The sequence below is a fragment of the Oncorhynchus keta genome, chromosome 11 (assembly GCF_023373465.1).
Source record: "Oncorhynchus keta strain PuntledgeMale-10-30-2019 chromosome 11, Oket_V2, whole genome shotgun sequence".
Classification (NCBI taxonomy): domain Eukaryota; kingdom Metazoa; phylum Chordata; class Actinopteri; order Salmoniformes; family Salmonidae; genus Oncorhynchus; species Oncorhynchus keta.
In genome coordinates this window covers 6844641-6867457 of record NC_068431.1, presented here as the reverse complement: position 1 = coordinate 6867457, position 22817 = coordinate 6844641, and the positions used below count along the sequence as shown (strand labels likewise).

The window sequence follows — 22817 nt, the reverse complement described above, 5'->3', positions numbered from 1 at the left end:
ATTAAGTACTGCAGTGCATCTCCTCATGGGCTATACCAGATTTGCCAGGTCTTGCTGTCAGATGTTACCCCACTCTTCCACCAAGGCACCTGCAAATTCCCGGACATTTCCAGACATTTCTGGGGTGAATGGCCCTAGCCCTCACCCTCTGATCCAACAGGTCCCAGGCGTGCTCAATGGGATTGAGATCCAGGCACTTCGCTGGCCATGGCAGAACACTGACATTCCTGTCTTGCAGAAAATCACACACAGAAAGGGCAGTATAGTTGGTGGCATTGTCATGCTGGAGGGTCAGGTCAGGATGAGCCTGCAGGAAGGGTACCACATGAGGGAAGGCATGTAAGGCACAGTGTTGAGATTGCCTGCAATGACAACGAGCTCAGTCCGATGATTCTGTGACACACCGCCCCAGACCATGACGGACCCTCCACCTCCAAATCGATCCTGCTCCAGAGTACAGGCGTCAGTGTAATGTTCATTCCTCCACGATAAACGTGAATCCGACCATCATCCCTGGTGAGACAAAACTGTGACTCGTCAGCGAAGAGCACTTTTTGCCAGTCCTGTCTGGTCCAGCGACGGTGGGTTTGTGTCCATAGGCGACGTTGTTGGCGGTGATGTCTGGTGAGGACCTGCCTTACGTGCGTGCGTGCGTGCGTGCGTGCGTGCGTGCGTGCGTGAGTGACTCGGGCAGTTGTTGTTGTCATCTTGTACCTGTCCCCCAGGTGTGATGTTCAGATGTACCAATCCTGTGCAGGTGTTGTTATACGTGGTCTGCCACTGCGAGGATGATCAGCTGTCCATCCTGTCTCCCTGTAGCACTGTCCTAGGCGTCTCACAGTACGGACATTGCAATTTATTGCCCTGGCCACATCTGCAGTCCTCATGCCTCCTTGCAGCATGCCTAAGGCCTGTTCACGCAGATGAGCAGGGACCCTGGGCATCTTTTTTTTTATGTTTTTCAGAGTCAGTAGAAAGGCCTCTTTAGTGTCCTAAGTTTTCATAACTGTGACCTTAATTGCCTTCCGTCTGTAAGCTGTTAGTGTCTTAACGACCATTCCACAGGTGCATGTTTATTATGGTTCATTGAACAAGCATGGGAAACATTGTTTAAACCCTTTACAATGAAGATCTGTGAAGTTATTTGGATTTTTACCAATTATCTTTGAAAAACAGAGTCCTGAAAAGGGACCTTTCAGTGATACTATATGTTGAATACAGTGATTTTTTTTGCTGAGTTAATATGCTATATGTTGAATACAGTGATACTATATGTTGAATACAGTGATACTATATGTTGAATAGAGTGATACTATATGTTGAATACAGTGATACTATATGTTGAATAGATACTATAGTTGAATACTATATATATGTTGAATACAGTGATACTATATGTTGAATACAGTTATACTATATGTTGAATACAGTGATACTATATGTTGAATACAGTGATACTATATGTTGAATAGAGTGATACTATATGTTGAATACAGTGATACTATATGTTGAATAGAGTGATACTATATGTTGAATACAGTGATACTATATGTTGAATACAGTTATACTATATGTTGAATACAGTGATACTATATGTTGAATACAGTGATACTATATGTTGAATAGAGTGATACTATATGTTGAATACAGTGATACTATATGTTGAATAGAGTGATACTATATGTTGAATACAGTGATACTATATGTTGAATACAGTGATACTATATGTTGAATACAGTGATACTATATGTTGAATACAGTGATACTATATGTTGAATACAGTGATACTATATGTTGAATACAGTGATACTATATGTTGAATACAGTGATACTATATGTTGAATACAGTGATACTATATGTTTGAATACAGTGATACTGAATATGTTGAATACAGTGATACTATATGTTGAATACAGTGATACTATATGTTGAATACAGTGATACTATATGTTTGAATACAGTGATACTATATGTTGAATACAGTGATACTATAGTGATACTATATGTTGAATACAGTGATACTATATGTTGAATACAGTGATACTATATGTTGAATACAGTGATACTATATGTTGAATACAGTGATACTATATGTTGAATACAGTGATACTATATGTTGAATACAGTGATACTATATGTTTGAATACAGTGATACTATATGTTGAATACAGTGATACTATATGTTGAATACAGTGATACTATATGTTGAATACAGTGATACTATATGTTTGAATACAGTGATACTATATGTTTGAATACTATATGTTGAATACAGTGATACTATATGTTGAATACAGTGATACTATATGTTGAATACAGTGATACTATATGTTGAATACAGATACTTGATACTATATGTTGAATACAGTGATACTATATGTTGAATACAGTGATACTATATGTTGAATACAGTGATACTATATGTTGAATACAGTTATACTATATGTTGAATACAGTTATACTATATGTTGAATACAGTTATACTATATGTTGAATACAGTGATACTATATGTTGAATACAGTGATACTATATGTTTGAATACAGTGATACTATATGTTTGAATACAGTGATATGTTGAATACAGTGATACTATATGTTGAATACAGTGATACTATATGTTGAATACAGTGATACTGTATGTTGAATACAGTGATACTATATGTTGAATACAGTGATACTATATGTTTGAATACAGTGATACTATATGTTGAATACAGTGATACTATATGTTGAATACAGTGATACTATATGTTGAATACAGTGATACTATATGTTTGAATACAGTGATACTATATGTTGAATACAGTGATACTATATGTTGAATACAGTGATGCTATATGTTGAATACAGTGATACTATATGTTGAATACAGTGATACTATAGTGATACTATATTGAATACAGTGATACTATATGTTGAATACAGTGATACTATATGTTGAATACAGTGATACTATATGTTGAATACAGTGATACTATAGTGATACTATATGTTGAATACAGTGATACTATATGTTGAATACAGTGATACTATATGTTGAATACAGTGATACTGAATATGATACTATTGAATACAGTGATACTATATGTTGAATACAGTGATACTATATGTTTGAATACAGTGATACTATATGTTGACATATACTATAGAATGATACTATATGTTGAATACAGTGATACTATATGTTGAATACAGTGATACTATATGTTGAATACAGTGATACTATATGTTGAATACAGTGATACTATATGTTGAATACAGTGATACTATATGTTGAATACAGTGATACTATATGTTGAATACAGTGATACTATATGTTGAATACAGTGATACTATATGTTGAATACAGTGATACTATATGTTTGAATACAGTGATACTGTATGTTGAATACAGTGATACTATATGTTGAATACAGTGATACTATATGTTGAATACAGTGATATATGTTGAATACAGTGATACTATATGTTGAATACAGTGATACTATATGTTGAATACAGTGATACTATATGTTTGAATACAGTGATACTATATGTTGAATACAGTGATACTATATGTTGAATACAGTGATACTATATGTTGAATACAGTGATACTATATGTTTGAATACAGTGATACTATATGTTGAATACAGTGATACTATATGTTGAATACAGTGATACTATATGTTGAATACAGTTATACTATATGTTGAATACAGTGATACTATATGTTGAATACAGTGATACTATATGTTGAATACAGTGATACTATATGTTGAATACAGTGATACTATATGTTGAATACAGTGATACTATATGTTTGAATACAGTGATACTATATGTTGAATACAGTGATACTATATGTTGAATACAGTGATACTATATGTTGAATACAGTGATACTATATGTTGAATAGAGTGATACTATATGTTGAATACAGTGATACTATATGTTTGAATACAGTTTGAATACAGTGATACTATATGTTGAATTGAATACAGTGTGAATACTATATGTTGAATACAGTGATACTATATGTTGAATACAGTGATACTATATGTTGAATACAGTGATACTATATGAATTGAATACAGTGATACTATATGTTGAATACAGTGATACTATATGTTGAATACAGAATACAGTGATACTATATGTTGAATACAGTGATACTATATGTTGAATACAGTGATACTATAGTGAATACAGTATATGTTGAATACAGTGATACTATATGTTGAATACAGTGATACTATATGTTGAATACAGTGATACTATATGTTGAATACAGTGATACTATATGTTGAATACAGTTATACTATATGTTGAATACAGTGATACTATATGTTGAATACAGTGATACTATATGTTGAATACAGTGATACTATATGTTGAATACAGTGATACTATATGTTGAATACAGTGATACTATATGTTGAATACAGTGATACTATATGTTGAATACAGTGATACTATATGTTGAATACAGTGATACTATATGTTTGAATACAGTGATACTATATGTTGAATACAGTGATACTATATGTTGAATACAGTGATACTATATGTTGAATAGAGTGATACTATATGTTGAATACATTGATACTATATGTTGAATACAGTGATACTATATGTTGAATACAGTGATACTATATGTTGAATACAGTGATACTATATGTTGAATACAGTGATACTATATGTTGAATACAGTGATACTATATGTTGAATACAGTGATACTATATGTTGAATACAGTGATACTATATGTTGAATACAGTGATACTATATGTTTGAATACAGTGATACTATATGTTGAATACAGTGATACTATATGTTGAATACAGTGATGCTATATGTTGAATACAGTTATACTATATGTTGAATACAGTTATACTATATGTTGAATACAGTTATACTATATGTTGAATACAGTGATACTATATGTTGAATAGAGTGATACTATATGTTGAATACAGTGATACTATATGTTTGAATACAGTGATACTGTATGTTGAATACAGTGATACTATATGTTGAATACAGTGATACTGTATGTTGAATACAGTGATACTATATGTTGAATACAGTGATACTATATGTTGAATACAGTGATACTATATGTTTGAATACAGTGATACTATATGTTGAATACAGTGATACTATATGTTGAATACAGTGATACTATATGTTGAATACAGTGATACTATATGTTTGAATACAGTGATACTATATGTTGAATACAGTGATACTATATGTTGAATACAGTGATACTATATGTTGAATACAGTGATACTATATGTTGAATACAGTGATACTATATGTTTGAATACAGTGATACTATATGTTGAATACAGTGATACTATATGTTGAATACAGTGATACTATATGTTGAATACAGTGATACTATATGTTGAATACAGTGATACTATATGTTGAATACAGTGATACTATATGTTGAATACAGTGATACTATATGTTGAATAGAGTGATACTATATGTTGAATACAGTGATACTATATGTTTGAATACAGTGATACTATATGTTGAATACAGTGATACTATATGTTGAATACAGTGATACTATATGTTGAATACAGTGATACTATATGTTGAATACAGTGATACTATATGTTGAATACAGTGATACTATATGTTGAATACAGTGATACTATATGTTGAATACAGTGATACTATATGTTGAATACAGTGATACTATATGTTGAATAGAGTGATACTATATGTTTGAATACAGTGATACTATATGTTGAATACAGTGATACTATATGTTGAATACAGTGATACTATATGTTGAATACAGTGATACTATATGTTGAATACAGTGATACTATATGTTGAATAGAGTGATACTATATGTTGAATACAGTGATACTATATGTTTGAATACAGTGATACTATATGTTGAATACAGTGATACTGTCACGATCGTCTGAATGATTGGAACAAGGCACAGGGTACTTAGAGTTCCACATGTTTAATAAATATGAAACTCACCAAAAACAAAACAATACAGATGAAAACGTGACGTTCTGGGCTGCTCACAGGCAGCTACACAAAAACAAGATCCCACAAACAACAGGTTGGAAAAGGCTGCCTAAATATGATCCCCAATCAGAGACAACGATAGACAGCTGCCTCCGATTGGGAACCATACCAGGCCAACATGGAAATCAAAAAACTAGACTACCCACCCTAGTCACACCCTGACCTAACCAAAACAGAGAATAAAAAGGATCTCATGTCAGGGCGTGACAGATACTATATGTTGAGTACAGTGTGTACATATGCTATCCATTCAAGTTGTGTACTTTTCACTTGACTTTCCTTATCTCATCTCTCTCTCTCTCTCTCTCTCTCTCTCTCTCTCTCTCTCTGCTTTCCCTACCTCTCGCTCCCTCTCTCTCCCTCTATCTCACTCCCCTCTCTCTCTCTCTCTCTCTCTCTCTCTCTCTCTCTCTCTCTCTCTCTCTCTCTCTCTCTCTCTCTCTCTCTCTCTCTCTCAATTCAATTCAATTTAAGGGCTTTATTGGTATGGGAAACATATGTTTACATTGCCAAAGTGAAATAGATTATAAATGCACTCTCTTTCTCTCTCTCTCTCTCTTTCTTTCCCTCTCTCTCTCTCTCTCTCTCTCTATCTCTCTCCCTCTCTCTCTCAGGCACGCCTGGCGCTGGAGAGAGGGGCTCAGGCTGTCATCTTTGATGTCACCGATGATGTCAACGCTAAGTTCCAGGTGAGGAGCCCCATCCGCGAGAGCAGAGGACAGTAATGTTGCATATACTGAGCTGAAAAAAACATTCTGTGTCTACCGCTTCTTGTGTGTATTCCTCCAACACACACACACACCTACACGCACACACACACACACCCCTACACTCACACACACACACACACCTACATGAACACACACCCCTACACTCACACACACACCCCCCACATACACACACACACACACACACACACACACACACACACACACACACACACACACACACACACACACACACACACACACACACACACACACACACACACACACACACACACACACACACACCTACATGCACATACACACACACACACACCCCTGCATGCACATACACACACACACACCCCTACATGCACACACACACACCCCTACATGCACACACACACACACACACACACACACACACACGTGTAGCTGCATGATTCAGATTCCCTGCTGCGTCCGGTGGTGCTGATGCAGGCTGAGGATGCTGAGACGCTGATGGAACTGGTCAACAGGAACGAGGAGGCCAGCGTCCGCATCGACATCAAGAGGGAGGACCCCAAATGGGTAGGGACACACATACATGGGGAATAGCATATCAAGAACTTGTTAGTTACATTCTCCCATTCTATACTATGAAGTATACATCTATAGTAAAAGCCCTATTCCTCTACTAGTTTGACATCGGCCCCTCCCCCTGAGAACCATGGTAACAGGACCCCGGCAACGGGAGGTAAACAGAGGATAGGCTGGTGGAGGTAGTAGTTATTTTTTTATTTTTTTATTCACCTTTATTTAACCAGGTAGGCCAGTTGAGAACAAGTTCTCATTTACAACTGCGACCTGGCCAAGATAAAGCATAACAGTGCAACACAAACAACAACACAGAGTTACACATGGAGTAAAACAAATGTACAGTCAATAACACAATAGAAAAATCTACACACAGTGTGTGCAGTAAGGAGGTAAAGCAATAAATAGGCAGTAGTGGCGAAATAATGACAATTTAGTCATTAAACACTGGAGTGATAGATTAATGTGCAACTAGAGATACTGGGGTGCAAAGGAGCAAATAAATAACAGTATAGGGATGAGGTAGTTGGATGGGCTATTTACAGATGGGCTGTGTACAGGTGCAATGATCTGTGAGCTGCTCTGACAGCTAGAGCTTAAAGCTGGTGAGGGAGATATGGGTCTCCACTTTCAATGATTTTTGCAATTCGTTCCAGTCATTGGCAGCAGAGAACGGGAAGGAAAGGCGGCCAAAAGGAGGAATTGGCTTTGGGGGTGACCAGTGAAATATACCTGTTGGAGCGCGTGCTACGAGTGGGTGTTGTTATGGTGACCAGTGAAATATACCTGTTGGAGCGCGTGCTGCGGGTGGGTGTTGCTATGGTGACCAGTGAAATATACCTGCTGGAGCGCGTGCTGCGGGTGGGTGTTGCTATGGTGACCAGTGAAATATACCTGCTGGAGCGCGTGCTGCGGGTGGGTGTTGTTATGGTGACCAGTGAGATATACCTGCTGGAGCGCGTGCTACGAGTGGGTGTTGCTATGGTGACCAGTGAAATATACCTGCTGGAGCGCATGCTACGGGTGGGTGTTGCTATGGTGACCAGTGAAATATACCTGCTGGAGCGCGTGCTGCGGGTGGGTGTTGTTATGGTGACCAGTGAGATATACCTGCTGGAGCGCATGCTGCGGGTGGGTGTTGTTATGGTGACCAGTGAGATATACCTGCTGGAGCGCGTGCTGCGGGTGGGTGTTGCTATGGTGACCAGTGAAATATACCTGCTGGAGCGCGTGCTACGGGTGGGTGTTGCTATGGTGACCAGTGAGATATACCTGCTGGAGCGCGTGCTACGGGTGGGTGTTTCTATGGTGACCAGTGAGATATACCTGCTGGAGCGCGTGCTACGAGTGGGTGTTGCTATGGTGACCAGTGAAATATACCTGCTGGAGCGCGTGCTACGGTGGGTGTTGCTATGGTGACGAGTGAGATATACCTGCTGGAGCGCGTGCTACGGGTGGATGCTGTTATGGTGACCAGTGAGCTGAGATAAGGCGGGGCTTTACCTAGTAAAGACTTATAGATGACCTGCAGCCAGTGAGTTTTGTGACGAAATATGAAGCGAGGGCCAGCCAACGAGAGTATACAGGTCGCAGTGGTGGGTAGTATACGGGGCTTGGTGACAAAATGGATGGCACTGTGACAGTGCTGAGTAGAGTGTTGGAGGCTATTTTGTAAATTACATCCCCGAAGTCAAGGATCGGTAGGATAGTCAGTTTTACGAGGGTATGTTTAGCAGCATGAGGGAAGGAGGCTTTGTTGCGAAATAGGAAGCCAATTCTAGATTTTGGATTGGAGATGCTTAATGTGAGTCTGGAAGGAGAGTTTACAGTCTAACCAGACACCTAGGTATTTGTAGTTGTCCACATTTTCTAAGTCAGAACCGTCCAGAGTAGTGATGCTGGATGGGCGAGCACGTGCGGGCAGCGATTGGTTGAAGAGCATGCATTTAGTTTCACTTGCATTTAAGAGCAGTTGGAGGCCACGGAAGGAAAGTTGTATTGCATTGAAGCTCGACTGGAGGTTAATTAACACAGTGTCCAAAGAAGGGCCAGAAGTATACAGAATGGTGTCGTCTGCGTAGAGGTGGATCAGAGAATCACCAGCAGCAAGAGAGACATCATTGATGTATACAGAGAAAAGAGTCGGCCCGAGAATTGAACCCTGTGGCACCCCCATAGAGACTGCCAGAGGTCCGGACAACATGTCCTCCGATTTGACACACTGGACTCTGTCTGAGAAGTAGTTGATGAACCAGGCGAGGCAGTCATTTGAGAAACCATTGCTGTTGAGTTTGCCGATAAGAATGTGGTGATTGATAGAGTCGAAAGGCTTGGCCAGATCGATGAATACGGCTGCACAGTATAGTCTTTTATAGATGGCGGTTATGATGTCGTTTAGGACCTTGAGCATGGCTGAGGTGCACCCATGACCAGCTCAGAAACCAGATTGCATAGCGGAGAAGGTGCGGTGGGATTCGGAATGGTCGGTGATCTGTTTGTTCACTTGGCTTTTGACGACCTTAGAAAGGCAGGGTAGGATAGATATAGGTCTGTAACAGTTTGGGTCTAGTGTCTCCCCCTTTGAAGAGGGGGAGACAGCTTTCCAATCTTTGGGGATCTCAGACGATACGAAAGAGAGGTTGAACAGGCTAGTAAATAGGGGGTTGCAACAATTGCAGCAGATCATTTTAGAAAGAGAGGGTCCAGATTGTCTAGCCCAGCTGATTTGTAGGGTCAAGATTTTGCAGCTCTTTCAGAACATCAGCTATCTGGATTTGGGTGAAGGAGAAATTTGGGGAGGCTTGGGCAAGTTGCTGTGGGGGGGTGCATAGCTGTTGACCGGGGTAGGAGTAGCCAGGTGGAAAGCATGGCCAGCCGTAGAAAAATGCTTATTGAAATTCTCAATTATCATGGATTTTTCGGTGGTAACAGTGTTTCCTAGCCTCAATGGGCAGCTGGGAGGAGGTGCTCTTATTCTCCATGGACTTTACAGAACTTCCCAGAACACTAAATGTAAAATGTTCCTGTTTTGATGAATTTAATGGAGTGAGTTAGGTCCACTCTATACCAAATTAGCATACCCCCTGAGTCCCTTCCCTGTTTCACACCTGGTAGTTTGGTGGATGGGACTACCAGCTCTCTGTAACCTAGAGGGCAACCAATGGGTCCGTCTTCTCTATACCATGGTTCTTGTAGGATGATAATGTCTGTATTTCTGATTTATTTCGTGAAGTCCAGGTTCCTGCTCTTTAGGCAAAAGGCAGATGACCTCAGGCCTTGGATATTCCAGGATGAGAAGTGAAGGCTTTGTGTTCCATAAAGTGTCCAATGTTGTTGGTCGTGTGGTTTGGCCTCAGACCAGTAAGTGTGAGCAGAGCCTGCTGAGCATCTGGTACATGCCATTGGCTTGGGCTTGCCTGCTCACGACCTGGGCGTATGTGTGACTTCCATGTTGAGACCTTCTTTGCGGGGGTGGGGTGCATGGGGTGGGCAGGAGGGGCATAGGTCTGATCTGAGGGGGCCTAAATGGGGTGTGGGCATGGTTGACTTGGGGGGTGTTGATTGGTTGGGGTGGGGGTGTGTATGTGGCTGGTGGTGCTGTGGTCTGGATGTAGGTCCTCTCAGCGTGGGTCCTCTACGTGTAGGTCCAGGGGGGGTCTCGCTGGTCTGGGAGAGTGTCTCGCTGGTCTGTGCGGGGTGTCTATTGATTTGTTGCTCCTGTGTGAAGTGTTGGGGCTGCGTTTGAGAGCGATGTCCTTTAGAGTCCGGGCGAAGGTGGGCACTGCTGCCTTGTATAGGTGGACCTGGTCATAAGGGCTGAAGTCCAGGGTGGAGGGGTGGAGGGGTGGGCCAGGTAAACATTAGGTTTTGAGGCAGAGTCACGGGAAATACTTGCGTTTACCGGCTGTATGGTGACAGGGTGGAAGTATTTTTGTGGTAGCAGGGTGGAGATAACCACTTGTGCTTCTACACCTGCATTGCTTCTACACCTGCATTGCTTCTACACCTGCATTGCTTGCTGTTTGGGGTTTTAAGCTGTGTTTCTGTAAAGCACTTTGAGATATCAGCTGATGTACGAAGGGCTATATAAATACATTTGATTTTATTTGCATTGGGGAAAGTAGAAGACTTTTCAATCACTCCCTTTCCTGCTGTGCTCTCAGGTCGTTTGTGCCTGTGTGTATTATTATGTGGCTGGGTGAACCTAGCTGGTCCTCAGACAGAAGGTCTAGGGTGCGCTGGGTGTTTGGACACCAGAGTTTAGACACACTGTGTTTGGCAAAAAGTTTATTTACTTGTGTATATTTGTAATATGAGTCCATAAGGAGTATAATCTGTGTCTTGTGTATGTCCTCTGTGGGTGTGTGTATGGGTGGGGGGTTGTCAGAAGGGCTATCAGGGAGGCTGACAGGGGGGGTGCTCAGAGGGGGTGAGAGCCGCTGGGCTTGGGGTTCTTCATTTGTCTGTTCTGCTGTGATGTCTAAGCTGTGGTCGGGTCTGGTGTGGACTGTTCTGCTGTGGTGTCGAGACTTTTGTTGGTAGCTGAGGTGGGCTGTTCTGCTGGCTTCTCTGTGGTGGTGGCCACCTCTCTAGTGGGTTGTTCTCTGTCACCCACCATCCTCCTCACCCTCTCCTCCATCCTCCTCACCCTCTCCTACAGCAGTCTGATCCTCTCCTCCATCCCCCTCACCCTCTCCTCCATCCCCCTCACCCTCTCCTCCATCCCCCTCACCCTCTCCTCCATCCCCCTCACCCTCTCCTCCATCCTCCTCACCCTCTCCTCCATCCCCCTCACCCTCTCCTCCATCCCCCTCACCCTCTCCTCCATCCCCCTCACCCTCTCCTCCATCCTCCTCACCCTCTCCTCCATCCCCCTCACCCTCTCCTCCATCCCCCTCACCCTCTCCTCCATCCCCCTCACCCTCTCCTCCATCCCCCTCACCCTCTCCTCCAGCAGTCTGATCCTCTCCTCCATCCCCCTCACCCTCTCCTCCATCCCCCTCACCCTCTCCTCCAGCAGTCTGATCCTCTCCTCCAGTGCTCTGTTCTTCTCCTGCTCCTGCTCTTTCTCCTGTTGAAGTTGTCTCACCACAGTCCAGAGTGCAGATATGTCTCTCTCCACCTCCAGCTCTCCTGGTCTGGTTAAGAGGGTGATGTTGTGCTGGACTGTTGTCTGGGTCTGTGCTGACTGGAGTGCAAACACCTACTGTTCCAGCTCCATCTGCCTTACCTCCAGCTTGGTAAATGTATCCTTCATTTCAATGAGGGAGTAGTACTCTGTTTGGGGTTGGCCTGTACCATTACTGTTCCAGACTTATAGAGATCTCCTTCTTTCTCTCTGTCTCTCTTGCTCTCTCTCTCTCTTGCTCTCTCTCTCTCTCTCTCTCTCTCTCTCTCTCTCTCTCTCTCTCTCTCTCTCTCTCTGACATTTACTCCTGAGGTGCTGACCTGTTGCACCCTCTACAACCACTGTGATTATTATTATTTGACCCAGCTGGTCATTTATGAACATTTGAACATCTTGTTCATGTTCTGCTATAATCTCCACCCGGCACAGCCAGAAGAGGACTGATCACCCCTCAGAGCCTGGTTCCTCTCTAGGTTTCTTCCTAGGTTTTGGCCTTTCTAGGGAGTTTTTCCTAGCCACCGTGCTTCTACACCTTCATTGCTCGCTGTTTGGGGTTTTAGGCTGGGTTTCTTTTCAGCACTTTGAGATATCAGCTGATGTACGAAGGGCTATATAAATACATTTGATTTGATTCTCTCTCTCTCTCCTTCTCTCTCTCTCTCCTCTCTATCTGTCTCACTCTCCTCTCTCTCTCTCTCTCTCTCTCTCTCTCTCTCTCTCTCTCTCTCTCTCTCTCTCTCTCTCTCTCTCTCTCTCTCTCTCTCTCTCTCTCTCTCTCTGTCTCTCTCTCCTCTCTCTGTCTCTCTCATTTCTCTCTCTCCTCTCATTCCAGGCCCACTATGATGTTGTTGTCCTGCTCACTATCGTCCTTGCTATTCTGGCCATCGTTTCGATCTTTGCTTTCCGGTATCGATGCAAGTCCAGCAGAACCTGGGTGAGTCAGTCAACAACACCAGTCTCAATGTATCTATCTTTATCTATCAATACCACGGTCTTTATCTCTGCAGAATACAGCCATCTTAAAAGTGGTTTAGCGTGAGTCCTCAAACTGTAGACCAAACACTAAGGATAGTGGCCACTGTATATACAACTGAAACATTCACCAGAATATCTCCCTGGAATTTGAACTTTGACCCAGTCTCAGTCCATTCTGAGGTTCCGTTTCTCTAACCTCCATCCCACGCGGCTTGTTCCTCTACGACCACAGGACTCAGTCCACCAGCAGACGATGCGAGCCATCAGTCGTCTGGAGACGCGGATGTACAGCTCTCAGGGCTGCGGGGGCTCACAGCGCCACCGTGGGGGCTGGGGGTCTAATAGCAGCTCTAACTCCAGCCCCGTCTGTGCCATCTGTCTGGATGAGTTCCTGGAGGGACAGGACCTGAGGATCATCTCGTGCGCTCATGAGTTCCATAAGGAGTGTGTGGACCCCTGGCTACTGCAGCACCGAACCTGTCCCCTCTGCATGCACAACATCATGGGTAAGGACATGACATAGCCACGAGGGTTTGTGGTCAACATCATGGGTAAGGACATGACATAGCCACGAGGGTTTGTGGTCAACATCATGGGTAAGGACATGACATAGCCACGAGGGTTTGTGGTCAACATCATGGGTAAGGACATGACATAGCCACGAGGGTTTGTGGTCAACATCATGGGTAAGGACATGACATAGCCACGAGGGTTTGTGGTCAACATCATGGGTAAGGACATGACATAGCCACGAGGCTTTTTGGTCAACATCATGGGTAAGGACATGACATAGCCACGAAGGGTTTGTGGTCAACATCATGGGTAAGGACATGACATAGCCACGAGGGTTTGTGGTCAACATCATGGGTAAGGACATGACATAGCCACGAAGGGTTTGTGGTCAACATCATGGGTAAGGACATGACATAGCCACGAGGCTTTTTGGTCAACATCATGGGTAAGGACATGACATAGCCACGAGGGTTTGTGGTCAACATCATGGGTAAGGACATGACATAGCCACGAGGCTTTTTGGTCAACATCATGGGTAAGGACATGACATAGCCACGAGGGTTTTTGGTCAACATCATGGGTAAGGACATGACATAGCCACGAGGGTTTTTGGTCAACATCATGGGTAAGGACATGACATAGCCACGAGGGTTTGTGGTCAACATCATGGGTAAGGACATGACATAGCCACGAGGGTTTGTGGTCAACATCATGGGTAAAGGACATGACATAGCCACGAGGGTTTGTGGTCAACATCATGGGTAAGGACATGACATAGCCACGAAGGGTTTGTGGTCAACATCATGGGTAAGGACATGACATAGCCACGAGGGTTTGTGGTCAACATCATGGGTAAGGACATGACATAGCCACGAGGGTTTGTGGTCAACATCATGGGTAAGGACATGACATAGCCACGAGGGTTTGTGGTCAACATCATGGGTAAGGACATGACATAGCCACGAGGATTTGTGGTCAACATCATGGGTAAGGACATGACATAGCCACGAAGGGTTTGTGGTCAACATCATGGGTAAGGACATGACATAGCCACGAGGGTTTGTGGTCAACATCATGGGTAAGGACATGACATAGCCACGAGGGTTTGTGGTCAACATCATGGGTAAGGACATGACATAGCCACGAGGCTTTTTGGTCAACATCATGGGTAAGGACATGACATATCCACGAAGGGTTTGTGGTCAACATCATGGGTAAGGACATGACATAGCCACGAGGGTTTGTGGTCAACATCATGGGTAAGGACATGACATAGCCACGAGGGTTTGTGGTCAACATCATGGGTAAGGACATGACATAGCCACGAGGCTTTTTGGTCAACATCATGGGTAAGGACATGACATATCCACGAAGGGTTTGTGGTCAACATCATGGGTAAGGACATGACATAGCCACGAGGGTTTGTGGTCAACATCATGGGTAAGGACATGACATAGCCACGAGGGTTTGTGGTCAACATCATGGGTAAGGACATGACATAGCCACAAGGGTTTGTGGTCAACATCATGGGTAAGGACATGACATAGCCACGAGGGTTTGTGGTCAACATCATGGGTAAGGACATGACATAGCCACGAGGCTTTTTGGTCAACATCATGGGTAAGGACATGACATAGCCACGAAGGGTTTGTGGTCAACATCATGGGTAAGGACATGACATAGCCACGAGGGTTTGTGGTCAACATCATGGGTAAGGACATGACATAGCCACAAGGGTTTGTGGTCAACATCATGGGTAAGGACATGACATAGCCACGAGGGTTTGTGGTCAACATCATGGGTAAGGACATGACATAGCCACGAGGGTTTGTGGTCAACATCATGGGTAAGGACATGACATAGCCACGAGGGTTTGTGGTCAACATCATGGGTAAGGACATGACATAGCCACGAGGGTTTGTGGTCAACATCATGGGTAAGGGCATGACATAGCCACGAGGGTTTGTGGTCAACATCATGGGTAAGGACATGACATAGCCACGAGGGTTTGTGGTCAACATCATGGGTAAGGACATGACATAGCCACGAGGGTTTGTGGTCAACATCATGGGTAAGGACATGACATAGCCACGAGGCTTTTTGGTCAATGGTTTTTACTAGATTTACTTGTAGTTTTTCCATGTTGTTTGTATGTGATGTTTGTAATGACTTGGTGCTGCCTATCTTGGCCAGGACGCTCTTGAAAAATAGATTTTAAATCTCAATGAGCCCTTCCTGGTTTAATAAAGGTTCAATAGAAAATAAATAAAATAGGGGAGCTCTACAGTGGGCCTAAGAGGAGGAAGCACAAGAACCTTTACCCACAGCTCTACAGTGGGCCTAAGAGGAGGAGGCACAAGAACCTTTACCCACAGCTCTACAGTATTATTATTATGCTGGATAAGGGAATTATACAATGAAAATACAGTTTTACACGCTGTGTGTGTGTTGCTTGTCTGGTCTGGTCTGGTCTGGTCTGGTCTGGTCTGGTCTGGTCTGTCTGTCTGTCTGTCTGTCTGTCTGTCTGTCTGTCTGTCTGTCTGTCTGTCTGTCTGTCTGTCTGTCTGTCTGTCTGTGTAGCCTGTCTGTCTGACTGTGTGTTGTAATGCTCCACAGGTTCAGAGCTGTCTGGACAGCCACGGAGGACCAGACTACAGCAGACCCCCGAGCACAGCCAGGGTTTCCTCCACACCCACCCCATCCCCTTCTCCATGAGGCCTCACTACCCCCGCGGTCCCTCTGGTCCATACCCCTCCTTGGGCCACTATAGCGGCTCCCCGCCTCTGGACCCCCAGACTCACCGCTTCCTCCCTAGCCGGCCCCTGGGCCCTGGTTGCGGATACCTCCACCCTTCAGAGGGCCCTGGAAGGCCCAACAGAGCCGGGGGCAGCTGCAAGACAGCAGGCCACCCTATGGAGACCCACTACGGCCCCGGGCCCCGCCGCTCCTGCCACGCCTACCGCTCCGGCTGCCCTTCCCAGCGCAGCGCCTCCAGTTCCAGGCTCCACCACGCCCCCTCCTCTGCTCCCCGCGCGTCCGCAGGGGGAGCCCACAGCCGGGGGAACGAGGGGGGCAGCTGCTCTGGGGGGAGCTACCGGACGGAGCACAGTGGCTACCTGGCTGATGGGCCGGCCAGTGACTCCAGCTCTGGCCCCTGTCACGGCTCCTCCAGTGACTCGGTCCTCAACTGTACTGACGTGTCCCTGCAGGGTGTGTATGGTAGCTGGTCCACGTTCCGCAGCTCCCTGAGCAGTGACTATGATCCGTTTGTGTACTACGGGCCGGGACCGGGACCGACAGGCCGCAGGGACAGCATGGAGGCAGGGGCCCAGAGACCCAGGTCCCTGGATTCAGTGGTGAACAGAGACAGAGGACGAGGAGGAGGAGGAAGAAGAGGAGGGTGCTCTGAGGAACAGCAGCAGGCTGTGTTTAGCCACGTCCACTACCACCGCCACCGTCACCACCACTACCGAGAGGAAAGGGAGAGGGAGCACGCCCAGGGCCAGGGGCCAGGCGGGGGGTCGGACAGGGAGCTGGGGGCTACTGCTTTTGACCGTGAGTCAAGATCTCCCCCGGCTCTGGACAAAGATTCCCCAGTGTGCCCTCTGAAAGACAGCCCCTGTCACTGCCCTAAGGCAGACCACACAGACAGTAGGGGGGCCCATGGCCACGGGACAGAGGGTCAGGGCCATGAGCTCAGCTACCCCTCAGGCCCCCCTTCAGTCATGGTAACCCCAGCCCCCTTACCACCCCCACCCACCTGCTGTCACCAGGACCACAGCCACGGGGGCTACCCCCACCTGAGGGCAGGCCGGCTGGGCGACTGTGTGCTCGACGGCCCCTCAGTGCGTTTCCAACAGAACCTGGACCTGCAGGACGACTGTAGCATCCACATCCACTATGACCAGGGTTACTGCTGCCCCCCTCCCGACCTGCCCCCCGCTCTGCTCTCCATGCCTGTGCCCCTCATCCTGGACTCTGGAGGAATGAGGCCGCTGGGGGGCCTAGAGGACTGGCCCTGCTGTGGAGGGCCCCACCATGTGGTGTGGCAGAAGCGGGTGCAGCAGGCCCACTCTGAGCCCCAGCTGCTGGGGGTCCCTATGGACGTAACCCGAACCCCATCAAGCAGGCGCCACCACGGTCCCCACAGCCCAGCGGACGACCGCAACACAGACTTTTGTTTATACTGCCAAACATTACACAACAATCAGGGTGGGTGTTCAACCAGTCCTTAAACTTTTTTTATATAGCTACATATGATGTGAACAACTGCCATCTTGTTCATCGTTTTCCCCATAGGAATGGTATTCTCTAAGGTCCTCGTTTTCCCCATAGGAATGGTATTCTCTAAGGTCATCGTTTTCCTCATAGGAATGGTATTCTCTAAGGTCATCGTTTTCCCCATAGGAAAGGTATTCTCTAAGGTCATCGTTTTCCTCATAGGAATGGTATCCTCTAAGGTCATCGTTTTCCTCATAGGAATGGTATTCTCTAAGGTCATCGTTTTCCTCATAGGAATGGTATTCTCTAAGGTCATCGTTTTCCTCATAGGAATGGTATTCTCTAAGGTCATCGTTTTCCTCATAGGAATGGTATTCTCTAAGGTCATCGTTTTCCTCATAGGAATGGTATTCTCTAAGGTCATCGTTTTCCCCATAGGAATGGTATTCTCTAAGGTCATCGTTTTCCCCATAGGAATGGTATTCTCTAAGGTCATCGTTTTCCCCATAGGAATGGTATTCTCTAAGGTCATCGTTTTCCCCATAGGAATGGTATTCTCTAAGGTCATCGTTTTCCCCATAGGAATGGTATTCTCTAAGGTCATTGTTTTCCCCATAGGAATGGTATTCTCTAAGGTCATCGTTTTCCTCATAGGAATGGTATTCTCTAAGGTCATCGTTTTCCCCATAGGAATGGTATTCTCTAAGGTCATCGTTTTCCTCATAGGAATGGTATTCTCTAAGGTCATCGTTTTCCCCATAGGAATGGTATTCTCTAAGGTCATCGTTTTCCTCATAGGAATGGTATTCTCTAAGGTCATCGTTTTCCCCATAGGAATGGTATTCTCTAAGGTCATCGTTTTCCCCATAGGAATGGTATTCTCTAAGGTCATCGTTTTCCCCATAGGAATGGTATTCTCTAAGGTCATCGTTTTCCCCATAGGAATGGTATTCTCTAAAGTCATCGTTTTTATGTCTTAAGCTCAATTTGTCTTTCCGTGCTTCTTTTGCATTCTATCTCCTCACCTCCGTATCAACCTAATTGGAGGGAAGTTGAATGAATTGCATTTTGGGAAAGAAGATGAGGAGAGAGGAATTGAGGAAGAGCCCCATGTGTGTCGTTCTTCCTGACATCCTGTGTGTCATGTCTCTGTGCGTTGGAGAGGTAAATAAACCTGTCGTCTTTTTCTCTACCTCCAGGATCCGAGGAGGAGTCCGGCGTGTGAGGACTCGCGAGTTGCATCCCCGACTTCACGCTGCTACGTACACAGGAGCCGGAACGGACAAACACATCATCGCGCGGCCATGTTTCTCAAGTCTTCCAAATAATTCCACATTTAATAGCTGCATTCAGACTACACTTCCCAGAATCCCCCAGTCAGTGCTCAGAGTTCCGTCTGTCCCACAACGATCAAAATGAGTCTATGAGATTCTGATTGTTTTTGAAGTTGATTTATTTTGACCATCAATTCAAACAATAAGCACAAGTCATGTATGGACCTCAAATTGCTCTAATTCATTGTTGAATTCCAGTATTTTCAATGTGTTTGAGAGTTTGGGAGTTTTGTTATTGCTTAGTGATTGTGTTTCAAGATGGAGACTGACTGGGAGATGTTGTTGTTTTGTTTTTCGTCTTGTTTTTATTTTGTTTTGTAAATTACAGGAATAATTCAATACCAACAAGTTCCCAGGTTGCCTTAGTGACCACAGGGAATGATCAGGGCTCGAGCCTCCATTCACATCACCAAATTCCCCAACTATCTCCCATCATTAGAAATCACACGGACATATCGGATGTCTGATTCCTTGAGTGGTTGATTGAGTACTTAATCGATTATACTACGAGGTACTACTCAGTAATACTTAATATCCTTAAAGTCCTTCATTTGTGTAGATACAGAATGTAGACAAAGCATTGGATCATGTATGACACCCATACATGGAGGTTTCTTGCTCTTTCCAACACAAATCAGATCCAGAAATGTTTCCCATCGCCGTGGGTTACTAAGGTACTCAGAGCTACGGAAAAGAGACAAGAAACGTATCATTAGGGGAGAACAGTTATTTTCTTAGCTGGACCTACAAGCAGTGAGCATCCTGAAAGGTCATCCTGAGAGGTCATTAGAGGCTAGTATGGGGACTTGTGTTGGTTCATTCAATAATGGCAGCTGTTTCCATCACATTTAGTTTGTTTTGTGGTTCGGTAAAAACATTTTTTTTTTTGTAATTGTGTTTTTCATCGTTAAAAGAAAGAACCAGACTGATCTATGTTATTACAAGCTATTTTTGTTTTGCTCATGTCATTTCTCATGTTGCCAATGGTTACGTAGTATGTTTGACCTGAGCGCTGGTTTGGTGGCCAGTGAAGGATGGAGGGGCCCTCCACACAGACCTGGGTTCAAACTGTATTTGACATATTTCAAATACTGTAGCTGTGCTTGATTCAGCTTATCTGGCTTCATGGGACCAATGCTATAGTCATAAAAAATGTAAACCCCGCCCATCTGGCGTGCACTCCAGTAAGGATAAAATATGCAAATGCTCAAGTATGTGAAATATTTCAAATTCAATTTGAACCTAAAGGTAGGTCTGCCACCAGAACAGCAGTGTGGGTGGAGCTTCGCTCGGCTCAGAAAGGACATGAACCATGTCATCTGCTCTTCACCCCTGACCCCTGACCTTTAACCCCATCACCTATTACACAACCCTATCGTTGTCCACCAGCAAGGATATTGTCTCCTTTCCATATCCCATCTACCAGCAGCTATAGCTCACCAGGGGTGCCCTTATCTTAAACATTGTAGCAAAATATTATATACAGAATTACTATGTAATAACTGGAGGAAAGCCATGATAATTCATTCAACTTTGGGAACATAACATTATTCACGACCAAACATTTACCGAACAAACCTGCTGCCTTAAATAGAAGCCTGGTGCCGTTCGGTCAGCCCTTTCCCCGAATGTCTCACTTGGATCCAACATCCCAGGAGATAAAATGTGTGTAGTTATACAGTACAATGTACAGCACCAGTCAAAAGTTTGGACACGCCTACTCATTCAAGGGTTTTTCTGTATTTTTACTATTTTCTACATTGTAGAATAATAGTGAAGACATCAAAACTATGAAATAACACATATGGAATCATGTAGTAACCAACAAAGTGTCAAACAAATCAAAATATATTTTATATTTGAGATTCTTCAAACTAGCCACCCTTTGCCTTGATGGCAGCTTTGCACTCTCTTTGCATTCTCTCAACCAGCTTCATGAGGTAGTCACCTGGAATGAATTTAAATGAACAGGTTTGCCTTGTTAAAAGTTAATTTGTGGAATTTCATTCCTTCTTAATTCGTTTGAGCCAATCAGATGTGTTGTGACTAGGTAGGGGTGGTATACAGAAGATAGACATATTTGGTAAAAGACCAAGTCCATATTATGGCAAGAACAGCTCAAATAAGCAAAGAGAAACGACAGTCCATCATTACCTTAAGACATGAAGGTCAGTCAATACAGAATATTTTAAGAACTTTGAAAGTTTCTTCAAGTGCAGTTGCAAAAACCATCAAGCACTATGATAAAACTGGCTCTCATGAGGACCGCCACAGGAAAGGGAGACCCAGAGTTACCTCTGCTGCAGAGGATAAGTTCATTAGAGATACCAGCCTCAGAAATTGCAGCCCAAATACATTTTTCAAGGAGTTCATTTTTTAAATACAGAGTTAAAGTAACAGACACATCTCATAACATAAACTGTTCATAGGAGCCTGTGTGAATAAGGCCTTCATCGTCAGATTGCTGCAAAGAAACCACTACTAAAGGACACCAATGAGAAGAAGAGACATTTATTATTATTTTTTTGATTTTATTTATCCATTATTTTACCAGGTAAGTTGACTGAGAACACGTTCTCATTTGCAGCAACGACCTGGGGAATAGTTACAGGGGAGAGGAGGGGGATGAATGAGCCAATTGTAAACCGGGGATTATTAGGTGACCGTGATGGTTTGAGGGCCAGATTGGGAATTTAGCCAGGACACCGGGGTTAACACCCCTACTCTTACGATAAGTGCCATGGGATCTTTAATGGCGTCAGAGAGTCAGGACACCCGTTTAACGTCCCATCCGAAAGACGGCACCCTACACAGGGCAGTGTCCCCAATCGCTGCCCTGGGGTATTGGGATATTTTTTTTCATGCTCGGGCCAAGAAACACAAGCAATGGACATTAGACCAGTGGAACTGCTTGGCCCAAACTTGAGATTTCTGGTTCCAACCGCCATGTCTTTGTGAGACCCAGAGTAGGTGAACGGATGATCTCTGCATGTGTGGTTCCCACCGTGAAGCATGGAGGAGGAGGTGTTATGGTGTGATGGTGCTTTGCTGGTGACACTGTCAGTGATTTATTTAGAATTGAAGGCACACTTAACCAGCATGGCTACCATAGAATTCTGCAACGATACGCCATCCCAACCTGGTTTGCGCGTAGTGGGACAATAATTTGTTTTTCAACAGGACAATGACCCTAAACACACCTCCAGGCTGTGTAAGGGCTATTTGACCAAGGAGAGTGATGGATTGCTGCATCAGATGACCTGACCTCCACAATCACCCGACCTCAACCTAATTGAGATGGTTTGGGAGGAGTTGGACCG

General features: G+C 44.2%; 1 protein-coding gene across 1 annotated transcript in view; it reads left to right on the top strand.

Annotated features, from left to right (window-relative positions):
* LOC118378891 (E3 ubiquitin-protein ligase RNF43-like) overlaps positions 1 to 20462 on the top strand; it is a 103600-nt gene extending 83138 nt beyond the window's left edge. Inside the window, exons 3-8 of the mRNA XM_052457504.1 lie at positions 6661 to 6735; positions 7186 to 7320; positions 13287 to 13388; positions 13662 to 13935; positions 16559 to 18154; positions 19363 to 20462. Of these exons, the coding sequence (XP_052313464.1) occupies positions 6661 to 6735; positions 7186 to 7320; positions 13287 to 13388; positions 13662 to 13935; positions 16559 to 18154; positions 19363 to 19388 (2208 nt within the window). The 3' untranslated portion in view covers positions 19389 to 20462. The remainder of the gene's footprint in view (positions 1 to 6660; positions 6736 to 7185; positions 7321 to 13286; positions 13389 to 13661; positions 13936 to 16558; positions 18155 to 19362) is intronic.
* The last annotated feature ends 2355 nt before the right edge of the window (positions 20463 to 22817 follow it).